This window comes from Fistularia commersonii, chromosome 32 (assembly GCF_037954325.1).
Source record: "Fistularia commersonii isolate RoL2024-O1a breed Wild chromosome 32, RoL_Fcom_v1.0, whole genome shotgun sequence".
Classification (NCBI taxonomy): domain Eukaryota; kingdom Metazoa; phylum Chordata; class Actinopteri; order Syngnathiformes; family Fistulariidae; genus Fistularia; species Fistularia commersonii.
The window spans coordinates 7,815,558-7,835,333 of NC_141315.1; the positions used below are offsets into that span (position 1 = coordinate 7,815,558).

General features: G+C 46.5%; 1 protein-coding gene across 5 annotated transcripts in view; it reads left to right on the forward strand.

Moving 5' to 3' along the window:
- Positions 1-19,776, forward strand: part of sdk2b (sidekick cell adhesion molecule 2b) — a 306,191-nt gene that overhangs the window by 205,298 nt on the left and 81,117 nt on the right. For all 5 annotated transcript variants that reach the window (XM_086139455.1, XM_086139457.1, XM_086139458.1 and 2 more), the window contains exon 2: positions 3,586-3,745. In XM_086139455.1, coding sequence (XP_085995581.1) covers positions 3,586-3,745 — 160 coding nt within the window. The remainder of the gene's footprint in view (positions 1-3,585; positions 3,746-19,776) is intronic.

Here is a 19,776-nt window from a genome sequence, read left to right on the forward strand (position 1 = left end):
GCTCTTTACACAGTTGAATGTGCTGACAACAAAATCACACAAAAATGATCAATGGATATCAATTGTATCAACCCATGGAGGTCTGGATTAGGAATCACACTCAAAATTAAAGTGTAAAAACAAACTTCAGGCTGATCCAACTTTGATGTAATGTCCTTAAAACAAGTCAAAATGAATCTGTGTTGCTTCCTGAGTGGACACTGTGATTTCACAGAAGTGTGATTGACTTGGAGTTACATTGTGTTGTTCAAGTGTTCCCTTTATTTTTTTGAGCAGTATATTTTTTCTCTATTAACAAATCCAAAAACATTCCAGCATCACTGCCTGGTTGCACCATCAAAATAAAAAAAAAAAATCGAACCATTTAAAAACAAAAACCGGGGATACTGCATTCGACCCTTTTTATAATAGCGCGCTCCCTGTATGTGCTTTTCATCAGATAAAGCCGTTTGGAAAAGCTTCGGTCCCTTACGAATCTTTTTGAACGAAAGTGAAACTCCGGTGCCCCCCCCCCCCCCCCCCCCCCCCCCCCCCCCCCCCCGACCGCTGACTTTCACCCCCCCTCCCCGGTTCCCTCACTCTTATCTGTCTACCTCCGTTGCATTTGTCAAGCTGAGGAAAAGGAACAAAATATCAGCACTATAGATCATTTTGACAGTTTAATTTCAATGCCTGATTATCAGTCAATTTGATAATTATATTATCCAACCATCCAATTAATGTGTTCTATATTTACAATGATCATCAAGTAAGCTCTCCATTTTTGCGTCATTTATCAAGGGTGAGATATGAGAATCTCTAGGGGACTTGACGTGTTCGCGGGAGCCTTTTCTTGATTGAGATATAAAAAATTGGAGTGCACGCTTGCGTGTGTGTATGTGTGTGTGTGTGTTGTGCATCACCCTGTGGGGAGGTTCTTCTTACTGGTCCACTTCAATCAATTCCTTCACGCCCAACGGAGCGTGCTCAAAAACCGTAGGAAGAGCGAAAGACGGGGCGAAACGGGGAGTGGGGGCGAAAAAAAAAATGATGAAAGGATTTCATGCCTTCGTCTTGGGCTTTAACTCCTCTTCTGTTTGCACCGTCGAGCTCACGGGGGGCGGCGGGGGAGGCGGACGGAGGGGTGGCGGCGCCAATAAGTTAGCGTCACACACAAAAATGCGAAGCGGGAGTCAATGCTTTTGAGGGAGCGTACGCCCCTGCTTCCTCCCGGCCCGCCGCCGTGACACATCCATCACGGCTGGAGTGGGTCCACCTGCCCAGTGTGTGCACGCCCTCTTCGGATCACGCCATCGATACGAACATGTTGCAGAAAAGGGGTGATGTAACGCGTTAAAGCAGATTGGAACGGGTGGAGAAAAATGTCAGGTGTGATAAATGAGTATCAGCCAGATTGGAAGGAAAGGTGTAGAAGCAAAGAGCTGGAGGCTGCAGAGATGAAGATGCTGAGGCTCTGTTTGGGAGCGAGGAGGACGGATAGCATGCTAGCTAGAAGGCAGACTGAAGCGTTTTTGGACACGGCGAGAGAAGAGAGGTTGAAAATCGGGGTGGAGCGATGCTGAAGATGGAACTGAGGAGGACCAGACAGGTGGTGAATGGATGGAGGAAAAAAGGTCTGCAGTTAGTTGGTGTGACAGAAGAGGATGCAAAGGAGAGAGTCAGATGGATGCAGATGATTGACTGTGACAACCCCTAAAGCGGTGTTTCCCAAAAACTGTGCCGCGGCACATTAGCGTGCCGTGAGAGATCATCAGGTGTGCCGTGGAAAAATCCCCACTTTCACCTGATTGGCCTGAAAATAATTTATTCAACGCAAATAATGTGTCCTCCTATGTCCATGTGGGCAGCGCGCCCATTCGATGGCAACGGGTAGTGAATGAACCTGTGCATCTGTGTATCAGTGTAAAATGTGATACATTTTTAAAATAAAAAGCACTTGTATCTGCGTAAATAAACAGGCAGCGTTGTTGAAAACTACCAAGACGAGTGAGAAAGCGGTGAAAGCTCGCTACAAAGTTGCTGAACTCGTCTCTAAATCTAAACAGCAACACACCGTAGCAAAACATTAATACTACCAGCCGGCAGAATCATTGTAGAAGAAATGCTCGGCTCTGGCGTTGACAAAGAAATAGCCAGAGTTCTCTCAAATACTACCATTTTCAGACGTGTTGATGACATGCCTTCAAACATCGAAAAAAGGGTTCTGGAAACACATCAGTGGGAAATTTGTATTGCAACTTGATGAATCTACAGATATTAGATACATTAGATTTCACACTAAGTAAATTGAGACTACGGTTTCATTCTAATTCGTTAAAAAATGTTTTTGACTTTTTTTTGGTGGTGTGCTGTGTGATTTTTCTAATGTAAAATATGTGCCGTGGCTCAAAAAAAGGGTTGGGAAACACTGGGAGAAGTCTGAAGACATGGAGGAGGACGACGACGAAAAGGAACTTGTTGCGGGCCAGTAAACCCGCTCCCCGTTGTCCCTTCCTGGTAGCATAACTTCAAAAACAGCAGGAAACTACATTTCCTTCACAGCAAAGGCCACTACCCTTCCCTTGTCAAACACTTCGTCTCTGGCTGCGATCCTTGTTGTGAACATCGGATCCAGGGCTCGTAATTGATTGGTCGCTACACACTTATACTTTTGTGATCCATCTCCGATGTTCTTTTGTCGCTTCCAGTTTTCGCCCAAACAGCGGTCACTTCATCGTGAGCTTTCTTGGCCTCAAGACTTTTTTTAAAGTCTCAATAGGGTCATTATTTGGCTTGACATACATTGGAGGGAAATGCCTTCGCGATGATTACGAGCTGATAAACATCCCTTTTTTGTCTGAGGTGAGAACCCCGGCATCCTTGGTGTGCAGAGGAGGGGATTCACCAGCGCGACCCAGGAGACGCTCGCAGAGCACAAAAATTAATTAGAGGAACGAAAGAGATAAAAATAGCATTTGGGTTTTTAAACCGAGTGGCGGTAACGCTTCGCAGCGCTGTGTTCTCGAGAGCAGCTGAAGTGAAAGGGGGGGGTCGCGACTCCCCTGCACTTTGTTATATTTATTCATTTTATTCATGTATTTATTGGAAGTCGGGCCAACAGGCTCGGGGAAACACGTGCTGCGGATTAAACATGGAATTTCCCCTTGATCTTCAGTTTATTTTCAGAAAAATGCGACACTCGCTCTTCATCTCACATCCTGATAAAAGGGAAGATTTGTGGTTCACAGATATTTGCTCTTCTGGGTTCGGGGGGTTGAATGTGAAGGGCGGATCCTTTCGGGGTTTCTTTATATTTCTTTGCCATATTTTCAAACGGCTCAGGGTTTGGCACTTCTGCCTCGCAGAAAAAGGACCCTGGTTTGATTCCGATACGGAGCCTTTCTGTTTAAAAAACATTAACCAGATGTTTGAATTAAAGGGTGAATGTTTGTATGCCTAAATATATGTGGCCCTGTGATCGATCCAGGATGAACCCCGCTTCTCTGCAGCCACTCCGTGACCCCGAGTCCAGGATCAGCAGTCTAGATGATGAAACAACGGATGAAGGAATGCATTTTCAAATGTCTTCTCCGCTCTTCTTTTCAGATGACGTACCTCCGTACTTCAAGACGGAGCCGGTGCGCAGCCAGCTCCACCTGGAGCGCAACAGGCTGGTTCTGACCTGCATGGCGGAAGGGAGCTGGCCGCTCGAGTTCAAATGGATCCACAACAGTACCGAGCTGACCCGCTTCTCCCTGGAGTACAGGTGAGGGGGGGAACCAAAAAAAAAAAACGCCTGTTTTATTTTTTATTTCTGCTAGTATTCTGTGACCGGCTAAACTTTAAGCATTTGGAACAGTAAAAGCCTCAGGCATACCGGAGGAGGCCGGGACAGAATTTTGTTCTGTCATTCCGTTCGCCGGTGTTCTCAAACTTCTCGCTTCTTGTGGAGCATGTAGAAGCTTTTCAAAAAACAAACACGGCTTCCCGGTGAAAGACACCATTGTGTTTCCGCGAGTTGAGTTGACGGACTGCCTCACCTCCCCGAGCTGCTGCGGTCCGTTCGTCTTCACAAAGCACCCGGAGCTCCGGACTTAAAACCCAGGGAATATAAAGTATGAAGTTTAAATATACACATGTCTGTTTTTTTTTTTTTTTTTTAAATCGATAAACGTGTTCCCAACGTGGTACATTCGGGCAAGAAACTTTTGGAAAAACTGTCATCTCAGCTACTTTCCATCTACCTTGCTACCTTGCAGCTAAGCTACTTTGCTAACTTGGTTTTCTCTTTTTTTTTTATAGCTAGCTAATACAAACAGTAAGACAGAATATGTTTGTGTGAATGAGAGGGACCCAAGTGGAACACTGAGGCTACTGGGAGTGGAGTTAATACTTTTAAAAACTTGGGGTCAACAGCTCAGAGCAATGGAGAGTTTGGAGAAGAGATGCGGTAGCAGGTTGGAACGGGTAGAGTATCGGCATGAACGAAAGCAAAGGTATAGAAGACGAGACCACTAATGGTAACTAGTAAAGAGAGCATGTCGGGACGAGTGACGATAAAGAGCCCGATAGAAGGATGCTGAGGTTGGAACTGCTCGGGGAAGACCAGAGAGGAAATATATGGACGGAGAGATGGAAGACATCGAGTTTGTTGGTATGAGAGAAGAGGAGCGGTAATCTACAATTCCTCCACAGCAAAGTCCACTACCCTTCCCTTGTCAAACATTTGTCCAATTTGCCCCCAATTTCAGTTCTTGAAGATTGGATCCAAGACTTGTATTTGACCGTTTACGACACACTTACGCTCTTGTGATCCATCCTCTTTTTCCACTTTTACATTACATTACATTACATTTGGCGGACGCTTTTATCCAAAGCGACTTACAATAGAGGACATTAGGACTGCAAATAACACTTGCAAATACAAGAAGCACAGGAAATATACAGAACAGTAAGCTTGAGTTAGTGAGGTTTTTTTTTTTTTTTTTTGACAAAGACGTACACAAACATACACATACACACACTGTATAGCCTAACTTGGTGCCTAACCTGATCTGGGGCAGCTCAAGCATCAGCCAGCAGACATCAACCTTGAAGATTTAACTTCAGCACTAGCATCTTCTCAATTCGCCAGTTTTTTCTTTGACTACGTAGTTTGTTAATAAAGTATGCGTTGTACTGCAACCATGCAGATCTAAATGAACCTCTTAGGGCTGATCCCGTTTTGTATTTCTGTGTTCGCCTCTCCGCTTCACCGTCCTGACACCCTGACCTCCATCACTCCTTCTGGAGTGAATGGCGTGAATGAGGGTTAGCGTCGGAGATAAAGTGCCTTATAATGGTAACCGAAAGATCCTTATCATGTCGCAAACATTGTCTTATCTATATGGAGCAGTGCCTGCGCCCCAGTGTGTGCGGGTGTGTGCGCGCACACACTCAAGCAAAGCGCTGGAGGACGGACAGAGAGCTCGGCGACGCTGGGTTTGCTGATGTTAGCCGAGCCGCCGCGAGCCGTAGAGGGTGAGCGGAAACAACAGGCGGAGGAGCGGCGTGTCGCCTCCCCCTCCCTGCCGATCGAGCCGCCTCTTGCTCTTGACTGTGTCTGGAGGTAGATAAGGCTGCGGGGGGTTTGTCAGGGAGGGTTGCGGGAGGCTGAAGTGAGTCTCATATCCTAGAACAATCGGTTGGAATGAGCCACTCTTTGCAGCTCGGTCTTTGGGGAGCCCCGGGGGCCCCTTCGAAGCGGCCCCGCAAGAGTCGGCTGTGAAAAATAACGCGGCGATGCCGGAGGTTACGATGAGCGCGGCGGATGGATCGGTGCCGACGCGACAAGCCGGATACTTTCCGTTTCGCTCTGACCCGGCGCTTTCGAAGGTTGCCTGAGCGGCGGCGCTGTAATTGGAATTGTATTTATTGAGCAATAAAGCCAAATAGGATTACGGTTGAGGAGATTGATCCGAGGGGGGCTGAGGAAACGCGTGCGGTTTTATTGCGAGTAAAATGAGTTTTGAGTGTAAACGCGCACAAATGCAGATCCAAACAATCCGTCCGGGGGAAACCCCAAGGCTTTTCTCCGCGATTTCCAACGGCCGTGAATGTTTCTCATTTACGAGCGCGTGTGTTGAATTTGCATCAAGGCCTTTTGAATCAAAACACAGGAAGAAGTTGCTGCAGTTGATGTTTAGGCTCCTCCAGACGTGCAGCACCGATTCATCGCCACCTTTTGACAAGATGTGCACGTTCATCCATTCATTTATCACCTGTAAACACACCTGTTCACCCTCTCATTGCACTTCAAGAAGCAAGTAAAGAGTCGGCAACCCTTAACACCCATTTGGACCCGGTTTCCTCTGAAAAGAAAACATTGGGAGCCGCAATTACTTTTTGACGTCTAAAATAAAGGTACCACTGTATATATTGCTTTTTATTACCTTTGCACTTTGTATAAATAAGTGTGTGGTGTGTTGCTTCTGAAATTCACAAAGTATTACAGAGAAAATTAAATTTTATTTATGTAATGAACTCATTTTGAGCTTCGGGCTTTTAGAGCTTATAGCGGAGCCTTGACCTGAATTTTAATAATGAATCGGGAAAAAAAATCACTGTGTCAGTAAACAATAAAAAATAAATATTTGCAAAATATCTTTATAAATATTTATTTTACCTGGTTTATGGGACTTCTGCTCCTGAATTTCTGCGCACAGCATCTGCAAATCGGGACTTTACCGGCTGGCGGGTATACCGGCTCCCGCAATTGTGACGTTATTTTGAGCGGCAAAAAAATAATAATAAAAATAAAAATATAATAATAATAATAAATAATAAATAATAATAAAAATAAATATAATTTTATTTAATATTTCAAGATCACAATAATCTTCCAACTAAGAACTAAAAGTTAAAAAAAGGAACCAACACAAATGAAATATACTTCAATTCAATATTTATAATTTATTTTCACAAGCCGCTCGGAGCCGCAGTGTAAAGGTGAAAGAGCCGCGGGTTGCCGACCCCTGACCTGGCGTGTCAACCGCTCAGAGCTGCATTTTCTACGCATTTATACGCATATGATAAAATGTGATTTTATTTATTTCATTTTCATCGGACGAGTTCCCACACAAGAGGAAATATAGCCCTAGAGACCAAGGACAAGACAGCCAGGCTTGTGATTCCCCGCTCCGCACCCGTGTGTGTTCACGCCACTTTCCAGATGGGAAGATGTGCAGGGCGCCGGCACGCTGGAAGTACTTTGTCCTTCTGGTCCCCGCCCTCGGAACCGTCTCAGAGCCAGGAGTGTATTTGAGCAGAACAGAGCCCTGTATTAATGAGGTGACGGCAAAGGTCCCCCGGTGCTGAGTGCCGCTTTAAATATTGACACCTCCGACTTGACCTTGTGTCCTCTGGCTATCGATCAATACTGCAAGGGGTGTGTGGGCGTGGGTGTGTGTGTGTGTGTGTGTGTGTGTGAGCGCAGGCATTGCTATTCAACATCTAGGTCGCAGCAGGGTGTGTTCCAGTCTTGCAGCCTCAGTGATCCCTTTATGGGCGAGACGCTTTCAGTGCGAGTACCGGCCCCGTGTCAGCTGGCAAATAAAAACGTCAGCAGCTTTCAGCGCCCAATGCGCCATCTCATCGTAGCATCTCGCTGATCTCGAGTTTTCACTTGAAAATTCATTCATTCATTCATTCATTCATTCAGTCATTCAGTCATTCAGTCATTCAGTCATTCATTATCCAGACTGCTTCTCCTGGAACCTACTAGGAGTACCTTTTGCTCGCTCTAAACGATCTCAGGCAAAACTGTTCTCAGTTCTTCTTCCTCAGTGGTGGAACAAACTTCCAGAAGCAACAAGACTAGCATCATCTCTCTCAACCTTCAAGAAACAGGTAAAAACTGTTCTCTTTCAGGACTTTTTACTGCGCTGATGCCCCAGATCAGGTTGGCAGCAAGTTAGGCTATGCAGTGTGTGTACGTTTGTGTACGTTTGTGTATGTCTCAGTCAAAAAAAAAAAAAACTCACAAACCCAAGCTTTCCTGTGCATGGTGTATTTGCAAGTGTATTTGCAGTCCCTATGTCCTCTATTGTAAGTCGCTATGGATAAAACCGTCTGCCAAATGTAATGTAATGTAACTCCCCTGTCATTCGGCAGGGGTTCAATCACCGTGTAGAGACCATTCACCCATTCATTCGCGTGTGTCATAGCAACACACAACCCTCGCACACACACGTCATATCAAGACGACAACAGTTCAGTCATTCATTCACCGGTGAGACAAACCATTCTCTCACTCACTCATCAGCTGGATAGACATTAATTCGCTCTCATTTACATCATTCGACCTTTTCACCCTCTCATTCACGACGTTTGGCGATTTCAGGATTTGACATGTTTTTGCCCCCGCGGGAGGAAAGAGACGCCCACGCGGACACAGGCAGAGTGGGGACTCATTTGAAACAATACTTTTCAAACCGAAGTCGAGCTTTTCCGACGTAATTGGCAATTTCCGAGGCCGGTGTGTAAATCGTCCTGTTTTATTTATTTTTTTTTTAGCGTGAATAGCGGCGTCATAGCCCCCCCCAACGACCTCCTGGGAACGGCTCCGGCACTCCAATCGTCTCCATGCTGCCAATTAACCTGCGCTCTTATTTGAGCGGATAAATTATTAATCGAATCCCGAGTGTATTTTTTTTTTTTTTTGTTGTTTTTCTGTTTTTTTTTTTTTTTTGGCCGCGTCATCGGTGATTGGCCTCTTGAAGGGTCGTCAAGGGAAAAGGGGGAAGGGGAGGGAGGTTAAAGCTTCCCCTGACAAATGGTAATTGTAACACGGCTGCGACGGCTCAGAGAAAGAAAGAAAGAAAGAAAGCAAAAGGAAAAGTGTGAAGGAACTTCACAAAGGGGGAAACCAGCGGCGTGGCGATCTAATCAACATCAGCCACGCGAGAAAACGAAATTGAACGATGGAGAAGATATGACAGCCACGGCCCGACTCCGTTTTTTTTTTTTTTTTTTTAATCTCTAACTAACTGCCCCCTTGTTGCCGTCAGTGTTTGAGAAGCGAAAATGAGTTTTCGCCACAATGCGACCGCAACAAAAGAGGGGGGGGGGGGCCCTTTCGAAGTAGGCGCCGCTTTTCACCGTCCAGAGAGAAGGAACGCGGAGACAATGAGATTCGCATTTTGACAGCGTCCATAATGGAGCGTCTCTCGGGTGTCCGCGGTAATGATTGGTCCTTGTAGGCTACGAGATCTGTGCTTGCAATTAGCCGTGTTGCTATTGGTCGGTTTGGCCGCTGCACATGCATATATCCTCTTCTTCTGATCCTTCGGGCTCTCACGCCAACTTCTTCCAATCCATCCACAAATCTCCTCTTTGGTTTTGCACTAGCAGGTCCAACTTCAGCAGATCTTCGCCATCCCTCCTTTTGTCCGTGTCCAAACCATCTGTCTATCTCCAGAACATCTAGCATGCGCTGTCCCTCTGAAGGACGCTGTCCTCCTCCTCCCAACAAGAACCTCAGCATCTCCATCGATGCGACACAGATGTTCTCACCATCGTCTTCAACCTCCTTTCATTCATATCATGAAAAGGTTGTTCTCGCTCCCTCTCGCTCTTCCTTCCACCCTGACATTTTTTTTTTTTAACGTTCCACCCGCGGATGAACTTGACGTGACATTCATGTTTTCCTTCAGCCGATAGAATTTCACGGTGGCCGAGAAGCAAATTAGCATCGGTTCCGTGAGGTGTTATTCCGTATCTGGCAGGAAGGAGACGGCGAGCTCGGCTCGCCGACGGAATCGGGGATGAAGGAAGAATAAATGAGCCTGAGGACGGCGCTTTTTTTTTTTTTTTTTTTTCACTGTGTGTTTTTTGTGAGCTTGCATCAACAGGTAGGATCAGGTGAGAAAGAACAGATATGAGATCTAATCTAAGCCTTTTTCGCACTGTGGGAACTTTTTACAGTTTCCTGGACCTATTTCTTATACTTTATTAATCCCTTGCGGGAAATTTGTCTGCATTTAACCCATCATGGATGAACTATGGGTAGTTTGCAGCCATCTAGCGGCAGCGGGGGAGCAGTTTAGCGGTTCAGTGTCTTGCTCAACAACACTTAGACACACTAGAAGGAGCCGGGAATCGAACCAAGGACGGTCACGCTACCCCTGCGCCACGCCGTCCCCCGGTTTTTGGCCCCCTTTTCAGGAACCAGACCGATTTTTCAGGAACCTGGACCAGGAATCTGAGCGCAACAGGAACTCAGAGGGCGTAGGTGCTTGATGGAAGCTACGCCCATTACCAGATACTTCTTGTGGACTGTGGAGCACCATTTTTTAAAAAACGATTTTGGTCACTCATATGCAGTTTTCTTGCAATTTGACACAAGCAGCAGGAAATGGACCGACAAAGGAGTCCGAAGAGTTTCCTGGGCTTGCAGCGGAACAAAATATGTTCTCCAAAATGAGTAGTCAGCTAACGGTAGGGTTCTTCGCACAGCGAAACAGCGCAGGGAGAAAATAAAAATATTTGTATTACAAATATTCTGGAATGCTGCTTGAGGGGACGAGCACTGCAATCAGCACATTTGGCCATTTTTTTTTTTTTTTTTTTCTAAATACCTACATTTGTATTTGGATGACATTGAGACAACGGTAGATTAGAAAGCCTCTTTCTCAGTGTACCAAATTTCTGCTGTTTCTCAGAACATTTTAGTAATTTAGTAATAAAGTAATTTAGGCCAGTTTTTCATGGATTTGGACAGCAGTGGAACAGTCAGATCTATTTTATCTCCTGCTCCAAGACAACATCTTTTCACAGTTCCTTTGGAACTCTCAGGACATTGGTTCTTGATGACTGGTGGAAGATAAGCCACGCCTATGACCAGGTGCTTCTTGCAGGTCACTTTAAAGACCCATTCCGGTCACGCTTTCGGCTGATTTCGTGCGACGATATGGACAGAACCGGCAAGAGAATGTCCGACAAATAGCTCCAAGGTCTCCTGTTCTGCTATGCCATACAGGGGTATCTGGGGCTGGCAGAGGAGCATCAACATTTTTGGCCAAGATAAGTAGCTAACAATGGGTTTCAGCGTGTAGCAAAGCAGTGCAGGGAGAAAATGAAAACACTTCAACCCATCTGACTGTCAATGGTTATTATTCCCACAGTGCAGAACATGTATGCTTTGGCAGTGTCACTGTCCATGTTGTCCGTGTGGTCTTCCTCTTCTTCACCATGGTTTGTTTTTGAGTGTGGCGCTGAAGGTGCACTTCGGTCCCCTTACTCTCTGAGAAGGAAAAAAAAAAAGTTCCCCTGAAGGAGACTTGTTCCTGGATCCAAATTCAAGTTAGACTCTTCTTGAAACTATCTTCTTGGAAATTCCCCGTCCCAAAAACAGCTCCAGTTTGTAAACAACAGGGGCCCCGGGACAGATACGTGAGGTACAAACAGCGGGGACCGAAGAAGAAAACTGCTATTTTCATTTCTTCGGATTCATTCAATTAACTTTCAATTTATAGATCTAGATCCAGATTCTTTTTTTTTTTTTTTCTCCCACTTATTTCACTTAAAAAGAGCATGGAGAGGAAAAGAAATAGAAAGTTGAATCAGTCACTGAGCCAGAAATGACACCGGTAGTAACACAGCAGGGGTGTGATACAAACAGCTTTTAGGCACATTATCCCAATGCAGCGGCAGAGAAAGTCACAGCGATGGTGAATCACTCCGTGTGTCGGAGAGTGTCTGAAAACAGCAAACCGTTCTTAATCTAAATAAACGAGGGAAATTGAATGAGACCTGGGTGTCCTCGAGTGCTACGAACTACACCAGCTTTTTTCCTAAAAAAAACTACAGGAAGTGCTTCACACTGTGTTACAAAATGTTGGGCCTATAAAGTCTTTTTTTTTTTTTTTTTTTTTTTTTTTTTTGTCATTCGACCCAGTCTGAACTTGAAAGTGAAACTGGTCCTGTTGTTTTCTTCTTTTCATTTATTTTTTTTTTTTCCTCCTCTACTGTTTGCCACAGTGCTGAAAATAAAGAAAAGAAAAGCTTAAGCCTTATAGAAAAAAGAAAAGAAAAGAAAGGCCAATTAGACTTCTGGAAGAAGCAGTGGTTCCAGTGGAACAATCTCAGCTTTCAAGGTCACGGTGATCCGTGCGTCCACCCCGCTTTTGGGAAAACAACATCTTTCTAAGAATATCTCCGGTGTCTGAAAAGGAAGAGGTTTACAGGGATGCGCCGGCAGAACGATATTTTAACGCAGTTTTGTTTGACCTCTGGAGAGTTAAATACCCTCCGATCGCACGGCTCTTTCGTACCTTTTCGGTTCACAAAGCTGGTTTCAATGCCGAGCGAGGCGCCAACCGGGGCCGTCTGGAATAAGTTCGGTGGTTTAGCGTCTCGCCCCAGGACGCTTCGCCATGCCAACACCCCGCCGTGGCAGCCGCGACCAAATCCGAGGAAAACATCTTGCACGCCGAGGGGTTTGATTCGGTAAATCCAGGTCTGGTAGCTCTCAGACGTGAGTGTTTCCGAAACATCTCATGAGGCGTATCGGGGGGTTCACGTATATTCACGCGACTTTCCTCCGCAAGATGCTGTAAACTCAACATTGACCGACGCTGAAAGATGACCAATCGTATATTTGGAGAGGTCAGGGGGTTGTCACATGACCCCGCGAACTTCCGTTCATTGGAGGAAGAAATTAAGTAGTAACTTCCTTCTAGCTCACCGATTTGATTTGATTCTTCCTTTTCCTCGTCCTTTGTCACTCTGGAAAGAGCGACTACTTTTGCTTTCGTATCTTTCGTGGTATCACGTGACGGCAGGGTTTGGACGCGCAATTCCTCAGCGGTCTTAATGGGACCTCCTCCCCCTAATGTGTCCATTTTCTGCCCCCCCGGCGTTCTTTCTCTTTCACGGCCTCCAGATACAATAGATTCTCTCCCTACCTTTGCCACCAGACCACTCTTACCAACTCTTTGTGTGCACGGGTGAGTGGACTGATGGAGTCGGGCAGAGAGTGCGAAGGAAAAAAAAAAATGTTTTATTATTCATACGAAGTGCGAACGTGAGCGTGCACATCTGCGTGGGATTCAGTGTCACTGCACTTTCGGCTGGTACAACAAAAGGCTTTGGGATCCCAGGACGGGGAAACATGTTTGAGGACGAATTCAGAGCTCGGCGTGAATCCGTCCGATCTTTTCCTCCGCTATCTTGTTTGGCACATTTTTGGGGCGCCCCCATCTCTTAGTAGTCCCTCAAAGTAAAGGGGTATCGCTTTTCAGCCGGGACCTTCTCGTATGGTTTACTGAACGGCTCAAAATCCTGGATTTGAATTTTCCGAGAATGGGTCATCGACTGAAACGACTCAGATTTAAGAAATAAGAACATTGACTCAGGCTTCGACTCCTGCCGCCATCCAACGATGTAAGCCAATCCTCCAAAATTGATCATGACTTTATTGGTAACCAACTCAAAGACACTCAGGGCCGAGACCGAATCACCGGCGGAGAGAGGCCGAGACAAGCTTTTCCTCAGGGAGAGGGCGTCAAATACTTCTTGACCCATGGGCCAATTAAATGGTCTCCACTTCTATGCCTTTCACAGCAGTTTCAAAGTGTCTTACACTGAAATGCATTCACCTGTTCACTCACATACCGGCGGCAGAGCTAGCATGCAAGTTGCTAACCATGCCATTGGGGGCAACTGGAGGTTCAATATCTTGCCCATGCAGACAGGAGGAGCAAGGGGGTCGGACCGCCAACCTTCTGATTGGAGGCTGAGCCCCGGCTACCATCGGGTTATTTTGTATCCACCCATCTGGGTGGCCTCTTGTTAGCATCTGTGAAATCCTGTGGTCTCACTGTGGAGAACCAAAACACTAGGTGTTTATTTGAATTTCACAGAGGAGCACCACCTTGGCATTTTTGTAAACAAGATGGCTGTGGTCTGTTTGCCCCGCTGCCACGGCGGTAATAAATAAACAGGACGGTATATTTTCTCTAAAACAAAACCCAAACAGACCGGGCGATGCCGGCGGTAGCCTTTCCTCAGCCATTCGTCACATTTCGATCGTCTGATTGGCCACCGGGACCATGCGGTTGTCTCCAGAGAGTAGGTCCACAAGGGTCGATGAAGCTCAGAAATTAACTAAATGACCACCCAGGTCACCCCTTCATCGAAATTAACTGCGAACGAACCGGTTCCGATCTCCACATTGTGCACGATGCAGCATCCATGAAATAAATCCGTGTTTTACCAGGAACAAGGCCGACGGACCGTCAAGAACAGGAAGGGGCAGACGAATTGATTTACAAAAACAATAAACATTTGACCGCGCGGCGTGTAAATTCTCCCCGTCAGACTGTCGCCCGTGTCTACCCCGTCCCCGTGGGGCCCGGAGACAAATAAACCTCTATCGATTTCCAGCAGCTCAAACCGAAAGTCCCCATGACCTGCCATGCGTCCTCTCCGGTTGTATTTAGAAAGTGCACCAGCGATGTGATTGGAAAACATCCTTTATATTTGCCGCTTTTGGACAGAAGGGTCCTAAGAAATACAGTTCGAGTTTTTCTCCCAGGCTACCTCTGGGGAACTTTTTGGTTTAGCATTCTGGCAAACAGTAAGCGGTAGGGGCCAGCGTGACATGTACTTTAAGCGTTACGCTCAAAAGAAACCGGCATGAAGAAGAGGAAGGCGACATGGACAACACGGAGAGCCAAGCATACATGTTTTGCACCGCGGGAATAATAACCATGGACTGTCAGATGAAATGTTTTGTATTTTCTCCCTGCACTGCTTCACTGCATGCTGAAACCCACCGTTAGCTACCTCCATACTTATCTTGGCCAAAATGTTGATGCTCCTCTGCAAGCCCTGGACACCCCTCTGTGGCATAGCAGGATAGGACACCTTGGCGCTCTTTGTCGGACAATCTCTACGACAATTTCGTCTTAAGAAATCAGCCGACCGCGTGACCGGAATAATTCTTAAAAGCGACCCGCAAGAAGAAGCTGGTCATAGGCGTGGCTTGTGGGTTCCACCAGTCAACAACCACCAATGTCCTAAGAGTTCCAAAGGAACTGTGAAAAGACACTGTCTTGGAGTTTGAGCTAAGATGGATCTGCTGTTCCTCTGCTGTCCAAATGCACAGAGAACTGGTCTAATTACTAAAATGTTCTGAGAAACAGCAGAAATTTGGTACACTGAGAAAGAGGCTTTCTAATCTACCGTTGTCTCAATGTCATCCAAATACAAATGTAGTTATTAAAAAAAAAAAAAAAATAGGCCAAATGTGCTGATTGCAGTGCTCGTCCCCTCGAGCAGCATTCCAGAATATTTGTAATACACACATTTTTATTTTCTCCCTGCGCTGCTTCGCTGTGCGAAGAACCCTACCGTTAGCTGACTACTTATTTTGGAGAACATATTTTGTTCTGCTGCAAGCCCAGGAAACTCTTTGGACTCCTTTGTCGGTCCATTTCCTACTGCTTCTGTCAAATTGCAAGAAAACTGCATATGAGTGACCAAAATCATTTTAAAATGGTTCTTAAAAGTGACCTGCAAGAAGCAGCTGGTCATAGGTGTGGCTTGTGGGTTCCACCAGTCATCGTGCACCAATGTCCTAAGAGTTCCAATAGAACTGTAAAAAGACCCTGTCTTGGAGTAGGAGCTGAGAAGGATCTAGGAACCGAGGTCCATGGTCCCCGGTTCCTCTGCTGTCCAAATTCCGCGAAGAACTGGCGTAATTCCGAACATGGTTCTAAAGATGGCAGAAATATCCTGGACTGAAAAAGATGCTTTCTAATCCACCGTTGTGTCAATGTCATCCAAATACAAATGTGGGTATTTATAAAAAAAAATGTAAAAAAAAGGCCAAATGTGCCTACGGCAGCATTCCAGAATATTTGTAAGACAAATATTCAAATATATTTGTAAGACAAATATTCTGGCATCGCCACGAGGCTCCTTTCCATTTTGTCACCTGCCCTTCATCGTTCCTATCATCATCATCATCATCACCATCAGCAATTCAACTTAGCGTGCAAAATTCTCTCTGCTCCCTAAATCAAGTCCTCACCCGCCTTTTCTCCAAATAGTCTCGATTTATAACGATAATGGCGGATCAGGAGGCCGTCTGGCAGGGAAGACACCATCCGCGCTCCGTAATTGCGAGGAAAGGTGCTTTTTAAAGATGAACAAAAACGAGGTCGACGTCAAATCCGCCCCCCCGTCAAACTGCGCGTAGCTCTTAATGCATCGTGAATAATTTATCCATCTCGGACATCAACAAACCGCTTCCCGGAGTCCAACCTGGGTGTGTTAACAACACGGCCTGTCGCTTTTGTGTAAAAAAAAAAAGGGAAGCTGCTCAACGTATTCATTTGTGGCCGCCGCCACAAATGACGTAATGAATTACGGGCTCTTTTAGACTTTAAGTTTAGTGCCGCGAGCGAGGATGCAAATAAATGCGATGTCAATGCTGTTATAATAGAGTGACGACTCTTTAATAAACCCTTGGAAAGATACATTTCACATCTAAATGCTTCGAACATCTCGGAGAACGGGGTTTGGAAAGTCACGGAGATTTTGACCTTGAGCGTGTTCTCCAAAAAAAAAAAAACTAGATGTTCAGGGTGCCTTGGATCCGGTTGTGATCTCAACTTTCCGCGTAATAGCCAATCGCCAATGAGCCACCGGCGCAGCAGATGTTGCCGGAGACACCTCATCAGTCAGGCGTCACGGAATCCTCGGGTCGCCCCGCGAGGCCGGTCGACCGCGGGATCTCCAGACCCCGCTCGCGTGTCTAATGAATCCCGGCCCGCGTCGACGTTACGTCGCCGATTCGATGATGCAACGTGATGAAGTGTTTTTGAAAAAGCCCCATGACATCACCGCGGCGCCACCTCGCGAGTCCGACAGTGATCCCCATCTCTTCCCAAATTATCCCCATCTTCTGGAGCGACCCTTTGAGAGCACGGAATTCACCCAACCCGACTTCTGAATCCCGTTGATCGGGCGGCCGCCGAAGGCGCTAACTGTTAGCATATCGTTAGCCTAAACGTTCAGTCAGAGGAGCTTTTTAAACATCCCTTCAGGCCGACCTGTTGAAAAACCAGTTTGAAACGATCCCCCTCCGTGCGTATCGGATTCACAGATAACCCGATATTTTCCTCGATGCTAAAAGCACTATCTGCGCCTTTAGATTAATCCCCTTTTTCTTTTATGGCGGCTATCGTATTATCACGAATGTAATAGCCTCGACGTATGAGGCCGACCGCCTCCAGGAGCAATCTGAGTGAGATGTTGTTGCATGCTAACCTTGAGGGACACATCGGGCCTCGCCGGAGCCGGATTCAATCAGCGGACGGCGGCGTTGTCGATCACCCGCCGCCGTCCGCCCATCTCCTCCTCACTCTTTTCCCGACCTCCCCCCCTTCGTCGTCCGTCCCTCTATCCGTCTCGCCGCCACTCCTCCGTCTCATCATTTCTCCTGAGTGGGGCTAATTAAAGGGGATCTGACAGGGTGCACTGACCACGGGAACATCAATCAATCTCTGTCCAACATGGCCGGCCCCCGCGGATCCCCCCCCACCACCCCCCACCCCCACCTGCCGCCGACGCGCCCCGGCTCCGGCAAAGGTTAATTGTATTCATTATAAGGGACGGAGTGAGCGGGAGGGGGATTCGGAGGGGGATGGAGAGAGCGCTCTGTAAAGTCACCCTGAAGGTGGTGGCTCCGGGATGAAGTCTCAGCAGGGTTAAACCCGGAGCGCCGGCACCACCTGTCAGACGTTTCTCCGCCGCTTCTCCTCCGCAACTCGACACGAAGAGCACTTTTTTTTAGCTTTTAATCACTCCGTGGCACCTTCGTCTTCTTTTTTCACACCTCCTTCCAGATCCTCTAGTAGGCAACTGTATTAATTGTGAAAGGAGTCGCGCGCCTCCCATCGAGCCTCCTGATTGGTCCATGATACCGCTCCCTGCTGTGGACGATTGTGCCGTGCTTGAAGACGCTTTTCGAACAACCCGGAATAGAGAAGAATATTCCTGTAATTTTCTCACAGTGGCGAAATTTCAAAGTTTGTTGTTGTACGGCAGCTTTGCTAGTTGCTTCGGCCAAACAACAGGCCCGATTTGTGTCCACAGTCAGTACGGTTGTTTTCGGTCATAACCCGCGGCTTCAGAAGGGACACTTATTTTGGGAACCCCTACAGGTTTATAAGAGGTTTATAAAACATCTGTGCATTTTAAGTGGAAACCCTGCATTGCCCAGCGAACGACAGGCTGCATGTCTCTGTGTGACATATGAATGAGTGAGTGAACCGTTCATGACGTGTGAATCAGCAGTGAATGGTGTCTATATGTTTGTGAACCAGAGCATGAATGCTTATATGTCTTTATGTGATAAGTGAATGAATGTGTGAATAGTTGTCTTTTTTTATATGCATGAGGATGAAAAGATGTTTAGCTAAATGACGCGTGAATGAGTGAGTGATTTTTTTTCTCTCTTTTTGATGCGTGAATGAGATAGTGAATGGTTGCATGTCTCTATATGATAAATGAATGAGCGAGTGAACGGTTGCATGTCTCTATAGGACGTGCGAAAGAGAGATCGAACGGTCATAAGTCTCTGTTATGTCTGAATGACAGAGTGAACCCTGCCTCTCGGCCAATGACAGGCCAGGATTGGCTCCAGGCACCCTGAGTGCAGGATAAGTGGTAGATGATGAATGAATGAAGAGTGCTATTTCTTAACGCACATTCATAACACATTCATAAATCAGCTACCAATGACAGATTCCTTTAGGGGACGGTGTGTGGATGCGGCGTTTCGCATTTACCGGCAGAATCCAGATCATCGACCGACCCGTTCTTCAGGGGGCGATCCAAAGTTATCGCTTTCATGCACATCAGTGGTTTCATAAGAAACCTCGCTTATTTAAATTTCACACAGCGTCGAGTCTCCCCGGGCTCAGACCAACCCCCCCCCCCCAATTTTTTTTTTTTTTTTTTAAATATAAAAAGTCTTAGATACAGGGTATGTCCGCTCTTATTCGAAAAAGGTGTTTCTATCTCTCATAAAATATATTAGCTTTTTTTTTTCAAGTCATCAAAAGAAAGTTACCGCCCCGAGCGTCTTTTTTTTTTTTTTTTTTTTTTCCCGATTTACTTCAGTTCAAAACGCACGGAGAAGGAGCTGAAAAGGAGTCCGAGTCCATCGCGGGGCAGAGAGGAGCCACCGGGTTGGATTCGTGTTTTTAGAGTAAGGCTAATCGCAAAGCTAACGCTCAAGCTAATAACCGTTGGATCCGATCGGAGAGTGGACGCACCTCGCTATGCTAGGCGCTAACTGCCAGCCGCCTTTGTCCGATATGTTGCACAAGGACTCGCAAACAAGAGGATCGCCGACCTTTGGATCAGAAGCACGGCGCGCCCTTCCCTCCCCCAAACTCCCGCCGACCGAGAGAAGGGAATACAGTCGGAGAGCTGGAATCCACGCCAAGGTGCCGCGAGGATCTTCTCGCGTGCTTTCCAGGGGGTTTCTCTTAAAGGGGGAGCTCTGCCAATATCCACATCAAAGTCTGTTTACAGGTCTTTGGGAGAAACACTGCGAATGTGGGAAAACTTGTACAAAGCCCTTCATTTTTTTATTTTATTTTTTTTTATCTATTTATTTATTTTTCGGAGCTCCTGCGGGAGCAGTGCAATATGATGAATTGCCTCAAGTGATGCCAGTGATGCTGAAGGCTCCGGGTTTTGAAAATGAAAAGAATCGGGTGGAGGTGGGGGGGGGGAGGG